Raw genomic sequence first — 22,133 nt, 5'->3', positions numbered from 1 at the left:
TCTGCCGACTTACCTCTTTAATTCACTTTTCCTCACCCCTTGTAGAGTGTTGCAGTGAAGAAACATTACATAGGAAGGAAAGGAAACATAACATGACATGGGAGGGCAAGAGTGGGAGAGAGAAGTGACCAGAAGGGGGAAGGTTTCTGGCTGAACAGTTGAATACACAGCACTTTTTTCTACCCATGGAAGCTCCCAAGATATTGGACCTTAAAAATCTCATTGTTATGCATAGTAAAGCTATATTAGGCATTTTCCCCAAGTGTTTTAATATTATTTTTCTTATTATGAGCATGTGGTGTAGTTGAATTCATGGTATTAAATAATCTGCCTTTATGGATCAAGATTAATTTAAAACTGTACCAATACTTTTGTTGTAAACTAAAATATTCATTTTTCCCTCTGTGAAATATTTAGCAAATACAGGCTATATGATAATGTGGTATAAGCATTTTATTGGCATGCTTTTGAGATTATCTGTTTAACACTCTCATGGCTTTGCCAGTTAGGATTAATGCAGCCATCCCAAACTCCTGCCAATAAAAACTTTATACCAAACAGTTGTATATACTGTTTATATTATGTATTACACAGAATTTTTTTTTACACATTTGGGAAGGGTTCCCAAACAACCTGAAACCACCCTGCCTTCACCCATCAACCAATAACCTCTCTGCATTCCTGGAGTTCAGTACGTTGCTCATCAGGAGGTTTGACATCTGAAAGGAGTCTCAAGCCAAGATGTGTGAATCCAAACCATGGCGTTCCTGGCTTGTGAAAGAGAGCCATGAGCAAGTGGTGCCACTCCTGTCCAATGTAGTGAACACCTCATTCAGAGAAGGAGTCACCCCTTTCTCCTTCAGCACACAATAATCTGACCGACACAGAAAAAAAAACACCCTGTATACATCAGCCAACTGCTGCCCAGAGTTGAACTTTCTGTTCCTGGCCAAGCTCAGAGAATCTACTCAAAGGACAACATCAGGCTCATCTAATTGGAGCTAATATACTAGGCCCACCACAATTTGTATAAAGATTGTCTGTGCAGGAGACAGAACTTTTACAGTGGGCCACCTCAAGAATTCTCTTTAGGGAGAGGATGGGAAAACAAACGTGACCGATGTTAGTCACAGCGCTTAATTAAACTACTAGAAAGTACTCAGATCCTGTGTTGATAAGAACCTTAATAGTGTACTTTTTGTAATTGGAAATATTTTTTTCATAATCCCTTCACCTTGCTTACCACATGCTCAATTGTACAGAATTCGAATGGAGACATAATCTAAAAATTATTGAAAATAGCAATTTTATATACAGAAAAGCTGTGATTGGCCTTCGATTGAATCTTGTTCATCCTGGACTTCTAGGCGTTTTTGTTTGTTTGTTTTCTGCGGGGAGGAGAGACTGGACATGGAGATTCTAATGGGTTTATTTTATTTTCTTCTTTGTCTCTCTCTCTTTTTAAAAATAGTGATTATTTGAAGATGCTAATAGTTTTGAAATGTAGAATAAGTTCTGTTAGAGTTGGATTAGTGGGGAGAGGGCAAATGAGTCTATTAGAATTGAATGATTAATTCTATTGTTGAGCAAGTTATTATATGGACATCACTTCCACGTGTGTACATAAACGTTATACATGTATCGTTTAGCCATGTATTGTTTATATACATACAGTAAAAGCTTTTTTTATCTGGCATATTGGAGGAATGGGGGGATGCGAGTAAGTGAAAAATGTTGGTTAGCTAAGAGGGAAAGAGTTTGGGTGTGGTAGGGGGTGTGAGGATGAGAACCGCAGCCAATGGGAGCTGCAGGGGCAGTGCTCGGGGCAGGGGCAGTGTGCAGAGCAGCCTGCCACAGGTCTGCCTAGGAGTAACCGGGACAGGTCACCGCTTGCGGGGAGTTGCCCGAGGTGAGCGCCCCCCCCCCGTATCTGCCACCCCAAAACTCATCCTGAGGCCCCTCCTGCACCCAAACTCCCTCCAAGAGCCTGCACCCCTCCTCCCCCTGCACTCCAAACCCTTTGTGGCCATTCCTCTGCCTAGGAGCAGCAGGGATGTGTTTCCGCTTCCAAGGAGCCATGCAGAGCCAGGTAGGGAGCCTGCTGGCCCTGCACCAACCGGACAATAAACTGGACTTTCTATGAAGATTAGAAATGCCAGTTTATAGAGCTTTCTGGTTGGCAAACGGCTGGATAGCACATCTTTTACCGTATATACACTTGCATACATTCTATTAATGTTAATTCCCCATAATATTGCTGAATGGGTTTTGCTGAATTGTCTAGATTTTGTGACAGTGAATACATGACATAGAATCATAGAATATCAGGGTTGGAAGGGACCTCAGGAGGTCATCTAGTCCAACCCCCTGCTCAAAGCAGGACCAATCCCCAATTAAATCATCCCAGCCAGGGCTTTGTCAAGCCTGACCTTAAAAACTTCTAAGGAAGGAGATTCCACCACCTCCCTAGGTAATGCATTCCAGTGCTTCACCACACTCTGAGTGAAAAAGTTTTTCCTAATGTCCAACCTAAATCTCCCCCACTGCAACTTGAGACCATTACTCCTTGTCCTGTCATCTTCTACCACTGAGAATAGTCTAGAACCATCCTCTTTGGAACCACCTCTCAGGTAGTTGAAAGCAGCTATCAAATCCCCCCTCATTCTTCTCTTCTGCAGACTAAACAATCCCAGTTCCCTCAGCCTCTCCTCATAAGTCATGTGTTCCAGACCCCTAATCATTTTTGTTGCCCTTCGCTGGACTCTCTCCAATTTATAAACATCCTTCTCGTAGTGTGGGGCCCAAAACTGGACACAGTACTCCAGATGAGGCCTCACCAATGTCAAATAGAGGGGAATGATCACGTCCCTCGATCTGCTGCCTATGCCCCTACTTATACATCCCAAAATGCCATTGGCCTTCTTGGCAACAAGGGCACACTGTTGACTCATATCCAGCTTCTCGTCCACTGTAACCCCTAGGTCTTTTTCCGCAGAACTGCTGCCTAGCCATTCGGTCCCTAGTCTGTAGCGGTGCATTGGATTCTTCCGTACTAAGTGCAGGACCCTGCACTTATCCTTGTTGAACCTCATCAGATTTCTTTTGGCCCAATCCTCCAATTTGTCTAGGTCCCTCTGTATCCTATCCCTACCTGCCACCGTATCTATCACTCCTCCTCGTTTAGTATCATCCGCAAATTTGCTGAGGGTGCAATCCACACCATCCTCCAGATCATTTATGAAGATATTGAACAAAACCGGCCCCAGGACTGACCCTTGGGGCACTCCACTTGATACCGGCTGCCAACTAGACATGGAGCCATTGACCACTACCCGTTGAGCCCGACAATCTAGCCAACTTTCTACCCATCTTATAGTGCATTCATCCAGCCCATACTTCTTTAACTGGCTGACAAGAATACTGTGGAAGACCGTGTCAAAACCTTTGCTAAAGTCAAGAAACAATACATCCACTGCTTTCCCTTCATCCACAGAACCAGTAATCTCATCACAGAAGGCAATTAGATTAGTCAGGCATGACCTTCCCTTAGTGAATCCATGCTGACTGTTCCTGATCACTTTCCTCTCATGTAAGTGCTTCAGGATAGATTCCTTGAGGACCTGCTCCATGATTTTTCCGGGGACTGAGGTGAGGCTGACTGGTCTGTAGTTCCCAGGATCCTCCTTCTTCCCTTTTTTAAAGATTGGCACTACATTAGCCTTTTTCCAGTTGTCCGGGACTTCCCCCGTTCGCCACGAGTTTTCAAAGATAATGGCCAATGGCTCTGCAATCACAGCCGCCAATTCCTTTAGCACTCTCGGATGCAACGCATCCGGCCCCATGGACTTGTGCACGTCCAGCTTTTCTAAATAGTCCCTAACCACCTCTTTCTCCACAGAGGGCTGGCCACCTACTGCCCATGCTGCGTTGCCCAGCGCAGCAGTCTGGGAGCTGACCTTGTTCGTGAAGACAGAGGCAAAAAAAGCATTGAGTACATTAGCTTTTTCCACATCCTCTGTCACTAGGTTGCCTCCCTCATTCAGTAAGGGGCCCACACTTTCCTTGACTTTCTTCTTGTTGCCAACATACCTTCTTGTTACTCTTAACATCTCTTGCTAGCTGCAGCTCCAGGTGTGATTTGGCCCTCCTGATTTCATTCCTACATGCCCGAGCAATATTTTTATACTCTTCCCTGGTCATTTGTCCAATCTTCCACTTCTTGTAAGCTTCTTTTTTATGTTTAAGATCCGCAAGGATTTCACTGTTAAGCTAAGGTGGTCGCCTGCCATATTTACTATTCTTTCGACACATCGGGATGGTTTGTCCCTGTAACCTCAATAGGGATTCCTTGAAATACAGCCAGCTCTCCTGGATTCCTTTCCCCCTCATGTTATTCCCCCAGGGGATCCTACCCATCAGTTCCCTGAGGGAGTCGAAGTCTGGGAGTCATCAGAAAAGTGTGTCTAGAGAACTCATTTTTTCCTCCTCTGTTCAGTAGTGCATAGTATAAACAATTCCCCTGTGTTTCATTTATCATTTTGGAGTACATTTCTTAGAATGATAGAATCATAGACTATCATTGAGGGTTGGAAGGGACCTCAGGAGGTGAGCTAGTCCAACCTCCTGCTCAAAGCAATGAATCCCCAATGAAATCATCCCAGCCAGGGCTTAAAAACCTCTAAGGAAGGAGATTCCACCACTTCCCTAGGTAACCCATTCCAGTGCTTCACCACACTCTGAGTGAAAAAGTTTTTCCTAATGTCCAACCTAAATCTCCCCCACTGAAACTTGAGACCATTACTCCTCATTCTGTCATCTGCTACCACTGAGAACAGTCTAGATCCATCCTCTTTGGAACCCCATTTCAGGTAGTTGAAAGCAGCTATTAAATCCCCCCTCATTCTTCTCTTCTGCAGACTAAATAATCCCAGTTCCCTCAGTGTCGCCTCACAAGTCATGTGCTCCAGCTCCCTAATCATTTTTGTTGCCCTTCGCTGGAGTCTTTCCAGTTTTTCCACATCCTTCTGGTAGTGTGGGGCCCAAAACTGAACACAGTTCTCCAGATGAGGCTTCACTAATGCCAAATAGAGGGGAATGATCATGTCCCTTGATCTGCTGGCAGTGCCCCTACTTATACAGCCCATAATGCCATTAGCCTTCTTGGCAACAAGGGCACACTGTTGACTCATATCCAGCTTCTCGTCCACTGTAACCCCTAGGTCCTTTTCTGCAGAACTGCTGCCTAGCCATTCGGTCCCTAGTCTGTAGCGGTGCATGGGATTCTTCCGTCCTTTTAAGTGCAGAACTCTGTTGAACCTTGTTGAACCTCTGTTGAACCTCATCAGATTTCTTTTGGCCCAATCCTCTAATTTGTCTAGGGCCCTCTGTATCCTATCCCTACCTTCCAGCGTATCTACCACCCCTCCCAGTTTCGTGTCATCCACGCCATCCTCCAGATCATTAATGAAGATATTGAACAAAACTGGCCCCAGGACCTACCCTTGGGCACTCTGCTTGATACCGGCTGCCAACTAGACATGGAGCCATTGATCACTACTCTCTAAACCCAATGATCTAACCAGCTTTCTATCCACCTTATAGTCGATTCATCCAGCCCATACTTCTTTTACTTGCTGGCAAGAATACTGTGGGAGACCATATCTAAAGCTTTGCTAAAGTCAAGGAATAACACGTCCACTGCTTTCCCCTCATCCACAGAGCCAGTTATCTCATCATAGAAGGCAGTTAGGTTAGTCAGGCATGACTTACCCTTGGTGAATCCATGCTGACTGACTCTTAATACTACGTTGGCCAAATTTTCTTCTGGAGTGAATGGGAAAAATCTCCATTGAAACTGATGAAACTGCAACCATTTATGCTAGAAATCTAATTTTTCTCTGATCTGCGTTTAAACCTTGGTGACTAACATCCTACAATTTGTATAGCTTCTTAGGATAATTTAGTAGGGGCTATATGAATATGTATCAAATTGCAGTATTGTAATCAAAATCTTAATAAGTCTCGGATTTAGCTATTTGAACAGGTAGGACTTGCATCAATCAATTTTGTGCAGCAATTTAGAAAATGTAAATATTGTAAATGTAAATAAATATTGTAAATGTAAATGTAAATATTATTTTATTACTTAATTTGAATCTGTTAAGCGCATTGTAGCCTTGTTTTGCATCTTTGTTGGTTGGGAAGACTTGGCAAACCACATTATTCTGTCTTTTATTAGTTGAGTAAATCACGATAGGTCTAACAGTTAAAATGGAACATGGTTTAATGATGTCAGCACAACAACACATTTTGTCATGTTACTTTTCCTTCCGTCTATAAAAGTGAAGAAACTAGAAACTACTTGCCTTGTAATTCTTCTTCTTTGAGGATATCAGACCATTACTCTGGCCTTTTGTTCATGCTTATACCCACTATAGAAGATATGTTGCAGCTCTGCTACCCTGATTTTCCACTGATGTGAGGTCCTTCAGGGATTTTACACTGCCAGTATAAGTTAGAGCAGCCTTCCAGGCTTCTCTAATTCATGCTAATCAATTATGCAGAATCAAGGAACTGTATCCAGCTCATTGATGGCTGAAATACCTCCCTCCGTTCTAACTTGTGTAGCTAAGACAAGGGGAATTGAGTCTGGTAGCTTTGGAAAAAATCGGCATTTGATTCAAGAATAATTATCTGCTGTTACCTTGGTAAACACACTTTGATTTTTCTGTTGAGTAAAAATATTTCATGCTTAGAGTTTGTTTTGCCATGTGAGGTGTGACTTCAGCGTGTGCAGACAAACCATGGCTAGCTCAAATAACAATAGCAGTAAAGCCTCGACAGCAAGGGCTAGCCGCAAAAGTAAGTTCACAGGGTCCCTGGCAATCTTCCTCAGCCCATGGTGCTGCCCATACTGCTGTGGCTTTGCTGCTATTGTTATTCAAATTAGCTAGATCAAAGATAGCTCAGGTATGTCTACATGTGCTGTAATTACACCTCTGGTTGCAGTGGAGACAACCTTAATAAAAATTCCTTTCAAGAATGACTGAGGACAAATGAATCCTTATTATATTCAGTAAAACAACTTCATTATGATACAGCCTGTAGTACCATAAATAGGACATGAATATTAAAATACATGTTAATTTGTCTTTCAGGGGTTGAAAAGCTGATCCGCCATCTACACCAACACAATGTACCTATAGCTATTGCCACTAGCTCAGCTGGAGTGACATTTCAGATGAAAACAAGCAAACACAAAGACTTCTTTAATCTATTTCATCATATTGTGTTGGGAGATGACCCAGATGTGAAGAACAGCAAGCCACAGCCTGATGTGTTTTTAGTTTGTGCAAAGAGATTTCACCCTCCTCCTCCTCCAGAAAAGGTAGGGATTGAATTAGCTGAAAAGTCAGCAATAAACAATTCAGACTACATTTTGATTTTGTTTTAATTTGTTGTTTAATATGACAAGTTCTGAGATTGAAGCCCCTTATTTACATGGGCAGGAGTGGATCAATAAGTGAATAATGATGATTCATCATTGTAGTGCCTAGAGAGTTAGGTACTCAACAGTCATTTCACCATTTTAGGAATGTGCTCCATTGAGCAGAATGCCAACTGAGCTCGGACACTTTTTTTTGGCAAATTAGCTCCATAATGACTCTTTTGATGTGCCTGTTTGGGACTTTGCTGGAGCAAAAATGAAAAAGAGACACAAATTTAGAAATATAATTTACAATTAAACATGAGAATAAAAAGAAGTAAGAATTAATTTTTTACTTTACAGTCCACTGGGATCACTTTTGTGTTCCTTGTGCTAAATTTATTATATTGCTTGAAACTTCTTTGTGTAATCCACTTGTGATACTATTTTACTGTAATTCTCTTACAATTTTTATGTATTTCAGAGTTCTGACTTTAAATCTAAATTGTATTCAGATATAGTGAGGAATCTAAACTGAAATAAGTCTGGTCATATCTTTGGTTAGCACATATGTGAATTGTGTTAGTAAATCATAATTGTTCATATTGCAATTTATTTAACTTATTGTTAGCTAATGTATAGACTGGAAAGACATTTGGACCTTGAACTTTCAAGGTGAACTGTGAAGCAAAAGGAACAGTAATATGGTTTGTTTTTATGATGACTGAAGCTGATGACTGAAGGTCTCTGTGTGTGTGTGTATAATAAAATCAATCTCATGTTTCTTTTATACACGTGGGAGAATGTGAATACCAGACCTTATTTCTCTCTCTTTGATAAACAACTGACAAGGAGTCCCCAACCTGTCCCCAAATATCTTGTTCATGCAAGTAGCTCTTGTGTGAGTAGTACACATTGGACAGTTGTTGCCTGCATAAGAACTACTTGTATGACTGAGTGTGTGCAGGAGTGGGTCTAAGCTTTGAACAATCTCAATAGCGATGTCACACAAGGCTGTAACCTCCATTTAGAACAAAAAGTGAGGAGCTGATAGTCCTGATATTTCATTTTTAAAGGTTCTTTATTAGAAAGGAAAAAGACAAATGTTTTACTGTTTGTATATCATAGTGCCTTTTTTTTCTTTTTTTTGCTTTTGCTTATCCTTAACTCAGAATTTGAAGTGGCATCATGTGAAAGTAATCTTTCCAGGTAACTATTTATTAGATAAACAGAGATTTAAAATTTGTAATGTGGTGTATTGATATACAAAATATATGTGCAATATATTCTCTGACTACTTTAATAACTGAAATGTTCAGTGTGGTGGGGTTTTTTTTGTTTTGTTTTGTTTTTAAGATAAATGTGGCTAAAAGTTGTGTTGTGCAGTTATGAAAGTACCAGAAAGGAAGTACTGGAGGAATTTATTTGAGGCAAAGGGAATAAGAATATCTAGGAGGTTGTCTAGTAATGGCCAGGGGGCGGGCGTGGGGGAGAGCAAACATGAGCTTCTGTGATAGAAACAATCTTTGTGGAGGTTTAACAGTAGGATCAAGGGGGTCATGACCCCTAACCATTCTGAAACAATAATTGATCATTGTTTTTATTTATCCGCTGTGGAATAAAAGTTGTGAGAGGATCATGAAAAGCTCAGAAATAATAAAAATTCATCATAAAAAAGAGTTAGATATCACAGGTATTGTTTTTGTGTTCCAGATGTTGCACCTCAAATAAACTATTTTCCCATTTCACTGCAAACAACTAGAACTGGGCTTTTGCTTTGGTAACGGTTAACATATTTGAACACAGGATCGTCTAAATTATAGCCATGTTTTTGTTTTGTTTCAAACTTTAACTCTCCACGGTATTTTGAAATAGTCTGTTCTTTAACCTATTAGTGAAGGGAGTAGTGAAATCTGTCACTAAGGGTACATCTACATGGCAAAAAAAAAGCAACCCAAAATGTGAAAATGACTCTCAGAGCCTGTGTCAACTGACTCAGGCTCACACTAAGGGGCTAAAAATAGTCTTGTAGGTGCTCGGGCTTGAGCTGGAGCTTGGACTCCGAGACCCACCTTTCCTGCCAGGTGCCAGACCCCAAATGTCTATACTGCAATTTTTTAGCGCCACAGCCCAAACTCTGAGAGCTTGAGTCAGCTGACACAAGCCAGCCATGAGTGTTTCCTCGCAGTATATACATACCCTAAGAGTTCATTGGTCTGTTTTTATGTCACCACAGTGCTGTTTGTGGGCTCCTGCTCTTTCTTAGCCTTGCATGCAGCCTCAGGTTTTTATTTGACAGAACTCAAGGTTCTTAGTGCAAATGATGCAACAGATTTTTCCATCACATCTGGACATCCACTAAAATCACGAAATGTTGAGAGCATTAAAAAAAAAAAGAAAAATCCCTGGAATCCATGATTTCCAAAATGTACATAACAAAATTGCATAATAATCACAAAGCGAGCATTGTGTGAACCTAAAGGAGGGGCTAGTGAAGCAGCAGAGGCAAGGGAAGGCCAATTTACATTTTTTTTTCGAAAAGAACAGATCTCAAAATAAAAATTATTTTCAGTAAACCATTTTTTTTCACATGCAGATTTGGCATAATGTCTTCTGACTTTTACCGTCCAGCTTCTGGAAGTCAGTTTCCATTGTTCTTAACATTGCTTCGGAATGTTTAGAATTTTCTTTCCATGGCCATACTGAATTTCACTTTAAGGATGAGTTGACTTTTTTGTGTTTCAGAGTAGCAGCCGTGTTAGTCTGTATTCACAAAAAGAAAAGGAGGACTTGTGGCACCTTAGAGACTAACACATTTCTTTGAGCATAAGCTTTCGTGAGCTACAGCTCACTTCATCAGATGCATTCAGTGTTTCTTTTGTGTTTGTAGATCTAAAATTAATAGCAAACACATGAGATTTTCATAGTCACAGAAAAGGACCTGATTTCAAGATTCTGTGTTTCCTGTGTTAAAGCTGATGTTATAATTTTACATGGGTTGTTGACTTTTAACAAAAACAAAAAAAGATTTTGTTGAAATCTTGAGGTACTCACTGTGTTGCCAGTTCTGCACTGTGTCTGGCTGGGCAGACACTCACACCCACTTAGGCAGAAATACTGTTGAAATGGATGGGAAATTTTCTTCAATACAGACTGGAGACTTCAGGATTTGACCAACATTATTATTATATTCAGTGGCAACTTAATTAATTGAGAGTTAAAGTTGGTTGCTTGGTGGTATGTCATTCCCTCGCAAAACATAGAGCAAAACTCAAACTTTTGAAAGCCGCCAAATGCACAGTTAGGGTTCTCTGTGGAAACTTAACTCCCCTCTTTCAGGAGTTCCCTAATACAGCTTGCTAACATACTCTGTCAACCCCATAGTTTGCTGAAATGTGCAACCCATTCACTCAGGATACCACCTAACATTAATAAAGGACAAAAAAATAAAGCACACCACCTTCCCTCTAAATAACATCATTATTAGCACTAAAGCAATTATGTTTTGAAATGACAAACATTTTATGACAAAGTGTTTAATAAAAATATTTCAGCTTCTGATGCTGAAAACACTTTGCACATGCAAAAATTTATGCACATACTTTAAGTACATGAGTAATCTCACTGAGGTCAATAGGACAATGCTTGTGAATATAGTTATGTGCTTGCTTAAGTGTTTGCAGGATGAGAGCCATAATTTCTTTCTTTATGTCTGTCTGCCTGCCTGCCTATCTACCTACCTACCTACTTTCCTTCCTATAGTTGTTCTATGAAATTTAAACAATATAAGACCCTACAAGTAGTAGGGATGTAAAAGGTTAAACAATTAACCAGTTAACATTAGGCTTACCATTAACCGGACCTTAACTGTTTACCCTGGCAGCCGCCCGGCCACACTAGGCCAGCGGGCCAAAGGGACTCTAGCCTCAGCTGGGCCAGCAGGACCCCAGTCCCAGCCGTGGCGGTCGGGCTGGAGCGATCCCGGCCACGGCGGGCAGGCAGGACCCCGGCCTCAGAAGGCTGGGCAGGCAGGAGCAGCCCCAGCCCCGGCCACTGCGGGCCATCGGGACCCCAGGGCTGCAGCCCCGGCAGGACTCCAGTCCTGGCCGGGCCAGCAGGACCTCAGCCCCTGGCGCCAGCCCGCCCGAGCGACCTCAGTTAATGGTTAACCAGTTAAACCATATCATTTTAACCGTTTAACCTGTTAATTTTTTCAACCGATACATCCCTAACAAGTAGTGCTATTTACCTTTATAGTGAACTAAATTATAAATGCTGTTGTTCTTAATCTAAAATTGCAAAACATATTTTTCAAATGTTATACAAAGCCTCAGCCTGTTTTAAGTCAATTACTTTAAATAATTCTACTCTGGTTTGCGCGTCCCCCCCACCCTTTTTAGTAGTAGTTTTTTGCTTAATAAAACCCAAAATCATGAATAGTAGTCTGTGCTGACTCCGATGAATGTTCAATGCAGTTCTTCAGATTGGTCAGGTTACATTAAGATTTGTATGTGTCATTTGGTTTTTCTGTCTCTTGTGCCTAATGTACATACTGAGCCTTTGAATTTGTTTTCCATACTTTAAATAAGGTAAGGGAGTTACAAAGGCATGAATAATCTGTCATTAAGTTATATACTGTAGCTGCAAGTTGGAACCCCTGCTGTTTAAGTTATGTATTTTAGATTCAATCACTGTTAATCTGTACTTTTTCTGTTTGTACATAAATGGGCTTCACTCTTTCCTGAATGTTTCCAATTCACAAATTAGACACTTTATTTATTATAACAGTAACAAAAACAGTACATGCAAAAAGACACAGAAATTTTCACCATAGAATAAAAAGCTGTGCCAATAACATTCTTTTCAAAATTCCTCTGTTCCTTTTTCTTGAGTAGATCTCAGTTAGTTGTGATTTTTGCCTTAGCTGAAGCATGGCTATAAACAGGAATGCATAATGTAAACCATTATGCTGTATACATGGCATACAAATTCATGTGGGTAGATTTTTTTAATTATTATTTTATTATCAAATGTTTTATCATCATACTGCTGGATATAAACATTTCCAATTATAAACCCTGGCTAACAGAGCTATTGAGCCTGATTTTCAAAATATCTGTATGTGTGGGTTGCATTCATGCATTCATTTGCACACACACAAAAGAGACTTGCATGTATAAATGGACAATTGGTTGAGTGTGGACCTGCTGTAATATGTTCTATATGGGGTTGTGTATGGAGAGTATCCATAAACTAAAGCAAGTGCAGAATGTGGCTGCCTACTTACTATGTGGATTTTATGTGGAGAGTGTACAACAGTGTTCCACAATATTCACTAGTTTCCAGTAAATTTCCAGGTGAAATTCAAGGTACTGTCATTGACTTACAAAGCCCTGACTGTATGTGGCCTGGTTATCTGGGGAACAACCTCATTTTCCATTCAGTACTGATGTAATTGCATTGAAGATGGGGTTACTTCAGTTTGAAAGGGAGGAAATTCCTGATTCAAGGGTTTTCCCTGCAGGGTCCTTGACTGGGGAACTTTTTTTCCTTCCCAATCAGTCAGAGCATGAATTTGTTGTTCTTCTAAGCACACTGCAGAGCCCCAACTCTTGTTGTGGACATTTGAAAAGGAGTTGGGTTCTGGTTATTTGGTGTGGGTTTTTTTATTATTATTATTATTTCTCTTGCTTTGCTACTGTTATGGGATAATCCCACTAAGTAAATAGTATAGTATTTGTCTAACTGACCTAAAAAAATGAAGCTAGTGCCTTGGATATATGCTGGAGAAATCTAAAGAAATAAATTACTTGCTGTTCGTGTACATTCTTTCCGTTTATGTGCACGTAATCACAGTAATTGCTTGCACAAATGTGGAAAACAAATGATTATAGACCACAGATGTTTTGAGAATAGGCTTACTTTGGGAAATTTGGGGTTCACTGAAGGTGGAACTAGAAGTGCTCAGAACTTTGGAACTGCTTAATGCATTAGCAGTTATTCTCTTTCTTCACTGGTCTCTCAATAAGCTAGCATAGAGAGTGATGACCCTCTGTTCTGATTGAAAATGGTTCAGCTAATAGTTACTCAAGTTAGTATGGTTTCAGAGTAACAGCCGTGTTAGTCTGTATTCGCAAAAAGAAAAGGAGTACTTGTGGCACCTTAGAGACTAACCAATTTATTTGAGCATGAGCTTTCGTGAGCTACAGCTCACTTCATCGGCTGCATACCGTGGAAACTGCAGCAGACTTTATATACACACAGAGAATATGAAACAATACCTCCTCCCACCCCACTGTCCTGCTGGTAATAGCTTATCTAAAGTGATCATCAAGTTGGGCCATTTCCAGCACAAATCCAGGTTTTCTCGCCCTCCACCCCCCCCCACACAAATTCACTCTCCTGCTGGTGATAGCCCATCCAAAGTGACAACTCTCCACACAATGTGCATGACAATCAAGTTGGGCCATTTCCTGCACAAATCCAGGTTCTCTCACCCCCCCACCCCCTCCCAAAAACCACACACAAACTCACTATCCCGGTGGCAATAGCTCATCCAAAGTGACCACTCTCCCCACAATGCGCATGATAATCAAGGTGGGCCACCCCCAGCACAAATCCAGGCCTTCTCACCTCCCCCACCTCCATACACACACAAACTCACTTTCCTGCTGGCAATAGCTCATCCAAACTGACCACTCTCAAAGTTTAAATCCAAGTTTAGTATGGTGAGCTGACCCTACTAGGTGCCTATCAGTAAGAGAGCCTTTCAGGAGACCTAGTAGGTGTTAACTAGAAAAGCTCAATTGGTGGGAACAATGTGTGAATGGCACCTTCCTCATAGTTGTCAGCTTTCCCCAAAATGAGGCTGAGGGAAGATTCCTGATGGAACCTTGTTATTTTTACTCATCTCATGCTCTAGGGCCACCTGCAATTCATTGTTAGACAATATAATACTATTAAAAAATCAGGTAACACTATTAACACATCAAAACCATACAACCTACCCATCCCCTATACATCCCACTAAAACCATCCTCTCAGAGTGGTTGATAAAACAGATGTGATTTCCAATATGTCTCCAAACTCAGCAGGTTGGAGCTTTGTGGAGTGAGCTGCAGAAGAACAAAGGACACTGCACTAAAAATGCCCAGTCTCCAGTCACCTACCATTTATTCGGTGGCAGAGTACTGCGCACGAGTTTGGAGTCGATCGTCACACACCAAACTGGTAGATACGCAGTTATATGCCGCCATATGCATCATCTCTGGCACCCTGCATCTGACTTCACTCCCATGGCTTCCAGTTCTGAGAAATATTGCTCCTCCTCATATCAGACGAGAGGTTGCCACTGGCAGGTTACTGGTGAAAGTATGTGCCAACCCAAGCCTGTCACTGCACAGTGATCTTTTTAAACTGCCAGCTGCACGTTTGCCATCACATCGCCCATTATGGTCTTATCCACCATGCCAGGATGTTGGGGCGGAAACACTCTGGTGAAAGGAATGGATATCTGTTATAATCCCCAACCAGTCCCTCGTCACCAAACTCACAATCTGCCCACCTGGGTTTGACCTGCCCCGTCGCCAGTGGTCCCTGTTGAACAGGATCTGGACTGGGCAAGGTCTCTGTGCAGCCAACCAGTATCGCTGGGGCCTCGTGACAGCCCTTTGTGCCCTTCATGCAGCTGCAGCCAGGGCCGGCTCCAGGCATCAGCAAATCGGCAGCAGTTTCTCTCTTTTGCCGTCCGCAGCTGCGTTTTTTTTTCCACTGCTTGGGGCGGCAGAAACTAGAGCCGGCCCTGGCTGTGGCACAACACAGACGATGATGCACATTGTCGCTGAATGCCCGCTGGCTAGGTTCAGTGGTGGCCTTGAAGAACTGCATCACGCCACTGAAGATGCCATCATTTGGGTAGACAACTATGCACACGCTAAATAAATAAAACCTGCTTTCCACCCTCTGGTAAGACATAGAGAGGGAGGTAGCCAAGATCCAAATTGTTACAAGAAATGAACTAGAAGCCAGTGAATGCTATGATGTACAGGCAAAATATGCTTTCTTAAGAGAGGTTTCAGAGTAGCAGCCATGTTAGCCTGTATCCGCAAAAAGAACAGGAGTACTTGTGGCACCTTAGAGACTAAAATTTATTTGAGCATAAGCTTTCGTGAGCTACAGCCCACTTCATTGGATGCATAGAATGGAACATATAGGAAGAAGATATATATACATACATACAGAGAAGGTGGAAGTTGCCATACAAACTGTAAGAGGCTAATTAATTAAGGTTTCAGAGTAACAGCCGTGTTAGTCTGTATTCGCAAAAAGAAAAGGAGTACTTGTGGCACCTTAGAGACTAACCAATTTATTTGAGCATAAGCTTTCGTGAGCTACAGCTCACTTCATCAGATGCGTATCGTGGAAACTGCAGCAGACTTTATATATACACAGAGAATATGAAACAATACCTCCTCCCACCCCACTGTCCTATTACCAGCAGGACAGTGGGGTGGGAGGAGGTATTGTTTCATATTCTCTGTGTATATATAAAGTCTGCTGCAGTTTCCACGATACGCATCTGATGAAGTGAGCTGTAGCTCACGAAAGCTTATGCTCAAATAAATTGGTTAGTCTCTAAGGTGCCACAAGTACTCCTTTTCTTTTTAATTAATTAAGATGAGCTAGTATCAGCAGGAGAAAAAAACTTTTGTAGTGATAATCAAGATAGCCCATTTAGACAGTTGACAAGAAGGTGTGAGGATACTTAACATAGGGAAATAGATTCAATATGTGGAATGACCCAGCCACTCCCAGTCTCTACTCAAACCAAAGTTAATGGTACCTAGTTTGCATATTAATTCAAGCTCAGCAGTTTCTCATTGGAGTCTGTTTTTGAAGATTTTCTGTTGCAAAATTGCCACCCTTAAATCTTTTACTGAGTGGCCAGAGAGGTTGAAGTGTTCTCCTACCAGTTTTTGAATGTTAAATGTTATGTTTCCTGATGTCAGATTTGTGTCCATTTATTCTTTTGCGTAGAGACTGTCCGGTTTGGCCAATGTACATGACAGAGGGGTATTGCTGTCACATGATGACATATATCACATTGGTAGATGTGCAGGTGAACAAGCCCCTGATGGCATAGCTAATGTGATTGGTTCTATGATGGTGTTACTTGAATAAATATGTGGATAGAGTTGTTGCACGGATAGGTTCCTGGGTTAGGGTTTTTGTTGTGACAGATCTTTGGAGACAGACCAGTCCTCGCTTGCAGACAGCCCCCCAACCTGAAGCAAATGCTCTCCAGCTCCCACACACCACACAACAAAAACACTAACCCAGGAACTTATCCTTGCAACAAAGCCCAATGCCAACTCTGTCCACATATTTATTCAAGTGACACCATCATAGGACCTCTTTTTTAAAAGTCGGGGAGAGTCTAGCTTGACTGGCCCTACTGATTGCATTTGTTGTCAGTATCCCACATGGAGAGAAGTGATCTGAGGTAACCAGGTCTCAAACCATTTAGGGCTTTATAGATTAAAACCAACACCTTGAATACCACCCAGAAGCTTCTAATTAGTGTGTGAAGATTACAGAGGACTGGTGTAATGTGCTCTCTGTGTGATGTACTACTTAATAAGCAAGTGGCTGCATCCTGCACCACCTTCTGCTTCTAAATTGTCTCAGTGTGTTTACCCTAATTTGTGCCTTCCAGGCTGGAAGGTGACTTCTGGGATTGCAAAACTTACTTTCTGTGTTTGTTGCAGCAATGTGGAGGGGTGAAGAAATATCAACAGACTCCAGACTAATGGGGTGAATCTTTAATCCTCTTTTACAGTTTGGGAAGCCATCAAAAATAGAGATGGAAAAAAGAAAACAACTTTTAGGACCACATTTAGGAATGTAGGACTTTTAAGGACATGGTATAAATGTTGTCCCTTGTAAAGGAATTGTTGTTGTTTTTTTTTTATTTACAAAGCAGCTAAAGAAAAGAGATATTTATAAAGTTTCTTTCAATCCTAATACTTTTTCTCCAGGATTTGTTCCCCTCCTCTCCTCACTAGCTGTGTTATACATGGGTAGAAGAAAAATGAAGTGTTGCATGGTTTGAAAGTAATTTAGCTCTTAAGTGTTCTAGACACTGCACTGCGTGTTTGTTTATGGATTTATTTGCCTTATGGAGATGGGAAAAAGGCATTCAAATTTCATACAAAATACTCTGGTCAAGGTTTTCTTTCACTTGATGTCTGATTATAGTAGGAAAGGAGAATTGTAATTGGCTCTTATTCTTTGGGGCACCGCTATTTTAGAAAAAAAATTCCTTGCATTTGTCTTGATAATGTATCAAGTAGTTGCTAAGGGACTTGATGAAATCTGATGCAAAATAATAAATTATGTTCTGCAGCCTTCTTTCCTTCTACGTGATATGGGTGCATAAACGCAAAGAGACTGGTGCACCTACAAATTCAAAAAGCATTATATTCAGATTAGCAGGTCACTGGAGATGAGTTACTAATTGTTTTAGAGAACTCATTATGGGTATTATCACATATTAATTATGCATGGTAAGTAGAAAAGAAAGGGGGGAAATACTACTTTTCTGATAAACTGTTCATTGAGTTATCTTTTTTTCTCTCAAGTCCTTGAGCATTTTTTTGGAGATGCCAAACAGAGTAATCATTGAATAATTGGATTTTAATTAACAAGAATCTTCACTAAAATGTTTCTAATGTCTTCTGGGTTAGAGCAAGCAATGAATAAATCCTCTTTCAAAAAGATCTAGTGCACTGATCCTCTGTATAGCTGAAATTACCTTTGCAATCATGCCAGTGCCTGTCATAAAAATGCTGCTTCAGAGTTTTAGAACAAAGAATAAAGACTAAAACAAGCAACTGAATTGTTAAGGATATTTTTGTTGCTTCTTTGTAATTTATTAATTTAGAAAGTCCTGCAGAAATCTTCGGAAGGCCCACTGTGTGTCACTTTATCCCTGTATGCCCTCTTTTTATTTTTTTTAAAAACATTGTTGCTGTTCATGAAATGTGAAACTGCAGATAATTTTCAGAGATATGATGCTCCCCTCTCCCCCGCGCCTGTGCAAGAGTTTATTCAGTTGTGTGGGGTGAGGATGAATTTTTAATATTCTTTGTGGGTTTTTACCATCATTTCAGAAAAGCTATGTACAGGATGATCAGTTAGCACTGACCGATTATTTATTGGCTAAACAGGGCAAAGGATTTTATGCAATGGTAGTACGCTGATTACTACATTATGAAATGAGTGCACTTATAAGAAGATTACAAAATGTATCCTATAAAGAAGTGTGTTTGGAAACAAAATATTTTTATTGTGATAGATTAATATTCTAAATATAAAAGACCTTGTAGTAGCACAGAGAAGAGCTGGGAAAAGGACAGGTTTATCTGTTAAAGTGTGATTCCAGAATGTCTGTGTTACAATAATAGTGAGTATTTATTCAAAGACATGAGACAGATGGTTCAAACTAAGCCTGGGCAAGGCTGAAGTGTTTGTGGATTTGAAACGCTTCCAAGTAATAGTAGAGATGCTGTCCTTACCTTCCATCAAAGATACCTTTCCCTTTCTATCAAAATAATGCAGAATATAGGAATTGTCATACTGGATCATCTAGTCTAGTTACTTGACTCTGACAGGGACCTGCACCATATATGTGAGAGGCAGGTGTAAGAACCCCACAGCAGGTAGATGTGGAGTAATCTACTCTTTCCATCACATCTCATCCGGCTCTCTGATAGTTAGAGATTGATTAAGCCCTCAAGTGTGAGGCTTAATATATTTTCCACAAAATGTGTTATGAATTATAACTCTGGGTATTCTTATCTATATACATGCTGAGTCCCTTTTTGAACCTTGTGAAGTTCAGGGCATCAATGACATCCTGTGGCAATGAGTCCATAGCTTTAATTACATATTTTGTGTGTAAGTTTATCATGTCTCTTCTTATTCATTTTCGTAAGGTAAACAATCCCAGTCTTTTCAATCTCAGTACATATGACTTTTTCCCAGGCCCTTGATCATTTTCATAGCTGTTCTCTGAACCCCTGCTAGCTCTGCAATATCCTACATGACAGTGGGTCTCAAACTTTTTTACTGGTGACCCCTTTCACACAGCAAGCCTCTGTGTGACCCCCCTAATAAACTAAACATTTTAAAATATATTTAACACCATTATAAATGCTGGAGGCAAGTGGGGTTTGGGGTGGAGGTTGATAGCTTGCGACCCTCCCATGTAATAACCTCACGCTGCCCTGAGGGGTCCAAACCCCCAGTTTGAGAATTCCTGCTATATGAGATGGGATGACACAGTACTCGGAGGAGGCTGCATAATTCATGTATACAAAGGTATAACAGTCTCCATATTATTTACCATCCCATTCGTTTAGCAACCTAACATCTTGTTTACTTTTTTGACTGAACATGTACATTGAGCAGAGGTCTTTCTTGAGCAGTCTACAGTGATGTCCAGGCCCTTTTCATGAGTTGATACAGTTTATATAGAACCTGGGAAGGTGTACAAGTAGTTTAATTATTTCTCTCCAATGTTCATTACTTTGTATTTGTCAACCATTGGATTTAATTTGTCATTGTATTACCCATTCACCTAGTTTGTTTAGATCCCTGTGAAGTTTCTCACAGTTCCCTCTGGTCCTAACTTTTAGTCATAAGCAAATTTTACTATTTCACTACTTGCTCTCTTTCTGGATCACTAATAAATACAGGAGAGAGTACAAAACTTTGAGGCACCTTGCCATTAACCTTTTGCCATGATGAAAATTAACCATGTAATTTGACTATTTAATTTATTTTGTTTTCTTCCTCCTAGCCAATTTTTGAGCCATAACAATATTTTGCAGAAACTGTGCTTGTTAAACAAGGTCATCATGAACTTCCAGGTGTTTTTTGGTTCTATTTTTAATTATAGTTTCAAACAATTTATACACATTATTACATAGCCTTATATCCGTACCTGGTAAACACCCCACGAACTGCCTGAGAGCTCTAATTAGCCCCACTTTGTTCAGGGGTGTGTTAGGTGCAAGGAAGAGTTAAAAGGAAGGAGTTCACTGTAGTTGGGAGGGAGAGACCTAGGGGAGAGGTGGTCTGGAGTTTCTTTTTCATGGGAAGAGCCTGACAGAAACTATGTGTAGGGAGAACTTCAGGTGGAATAAAAGCTTGAGCTGTGAGCTGATAGAAGTTGCTTAGTTTGTATTTTTGTCTGGCTTTTGAGGTTTACTGAGGGATTCCAGTAGGAAGTCCTGCTAGCTGCTTTTCTGGAAGAGTGAGGCTGAAGAGGAGCCCTCAAGAGGTGGAAGACATTGCATTGATTACTACTATTTTGTCACACTGTTTGTGACAGAGATACCCTGGAATGGGTGGAACTATAGTATGACCTGGCTGGAGGTCCAAACCACCACTGTACAGGACCACTGAGGTTACGAGAAAAGCAGGGCAGAGTCACTGAAATGCTGTTTCTTCAAGTGCTTGCTCAAGTCGATTCCATGGTGGGTGTGTGCACACCCACGTGCATGGCCATCAGAGATTTTTGCCTTAGCAGTACCTGTAGGGCTGGCTGTAGTGACCTCTAGTGTGCTGTGCTCATGCAGTGATATATCAGGCACTCCTGGCCAATGCCTTCTCAGTTCCTTCTTACCTCCAATGGTGGTCAGTTGGAGCACCTCTCTTGCTTGTCAAGAGCTAGTGGTTTTCTTCTATTGGACTTCCTGCCTTTGGGCCTTTAATTGTAATTAGTGTTAAGTAGCGTAGTTAGCTGATAGTTAAGGTCCAAGCTGGGACTTTGCCGCAAGTAGGGCATGCCCTGAGCTCCTGGTCTGTGGCAGGCCTATGCCTGTGGGTGACCTCCTGGACAGCTGCCTTAAGTGCTTGGGGGAATCACACATTAAGGAGTGTTGTCAGATCTCTAAGAACTTTCGACCTCACACCCAGAAGGAGAGGCATATTTGCCTCAGAGCTCTCCTGATGGAATCCACTCTTTGCTGGGCTTCTGCACCCTCTATACAGGGCGCACTGAGTACTTTAGCCTCAGTGTGCAGTGTGCTGCTGGCACCTGGCTCCTCTCGGCACCGTTTGCTGTTGCCAGTGCCAAAGAAGAAGGTGAAAAAGCGCTTGCTGGCCCTGAGCAAGAAGGTCCAAGGGTCATCCGGTAGAGGAACTGGGCTTGTCCACCAGCCTTCTCCAGAGCAGCATGAGTGTGCCTCCACGCCTGTGGCTCTTAGCCCACTTAAAGTTCGGTCACGGATTCTGGTGAGTGGTTTGTGACCCACCATCCTGCCTGCACTGTTGTCATCCCAAACCCAGGCACAGAGAGCACAGTTCTTCACCTACTCCTGTGATGTCTCCAGTGCTTCAGGACCAAACTAGGCTTCCTGAGAGGACAGGCCAGCTGTTAAGATGCCTTTGAGGGCAGAGGAGCACCGCAGATCACCGGACAAGCAATCCCATGGCAAGTTGCAACCATGCTGCTGGTCGCACAAACTCTCCCTCCTGACCTCAAGAAGTTATTCCCCAGTGTGGGGTCTACGCTCCCTGTATTATAAACAGACGCCATTCACCCTATCACTGATCTGCATCTAGAAGTCTGTCCCGGTCGATGGCACTGGGGGGACCACTCCCCTTTGTCTTACCAATCTCCCCGGTATAGCTACAGGTC

At 41.5% G+C, this 22,133-nt stretch overlaps 1 protein-coding gene across 1 annotated transcript in view; it reads left to right on the top strand.

The window, feature by feature from the left end:
* PUDP (pseudouridine 5'-phosphatase) overlaps positions 1-22,133 on the top strand; it is a 149,536-nt gene that overhangs the window by 74,871 nt on the left and 52,532 nt on the right. Inside the window, exon 3 of the mRNA XM_084648974.1 lies at positions 7,158-7,387. Within this exon, the coding sequence (XP_084505100.1) occupies positions 7,158-7,387 (230 nt within the window). The remainder of the gene's footprint in view (positions 1-7,157; positions 7,388-22,133) is intronic.

The sequence above is a fragment of the Lepidochelys olivacea genome, assembly GCF_965140295.1.
Source record: "Lepidochelys olivacea isolate rLepOli2 genome assembly, chromosome: 1".
In the NCBI taxonomy this organism is placed as follows: domain Eukaryota; kingdom Metazoa; phylum Chordata; order Testudines; family Cheloniidae; genus Lepidochelys; species Lepidochelys olivacea.
The sequence above is the reverse complement of the archived record's forward strand: the minus strand, read 5'-3'. Positions and strand labels throughout refer to the sequence as shown.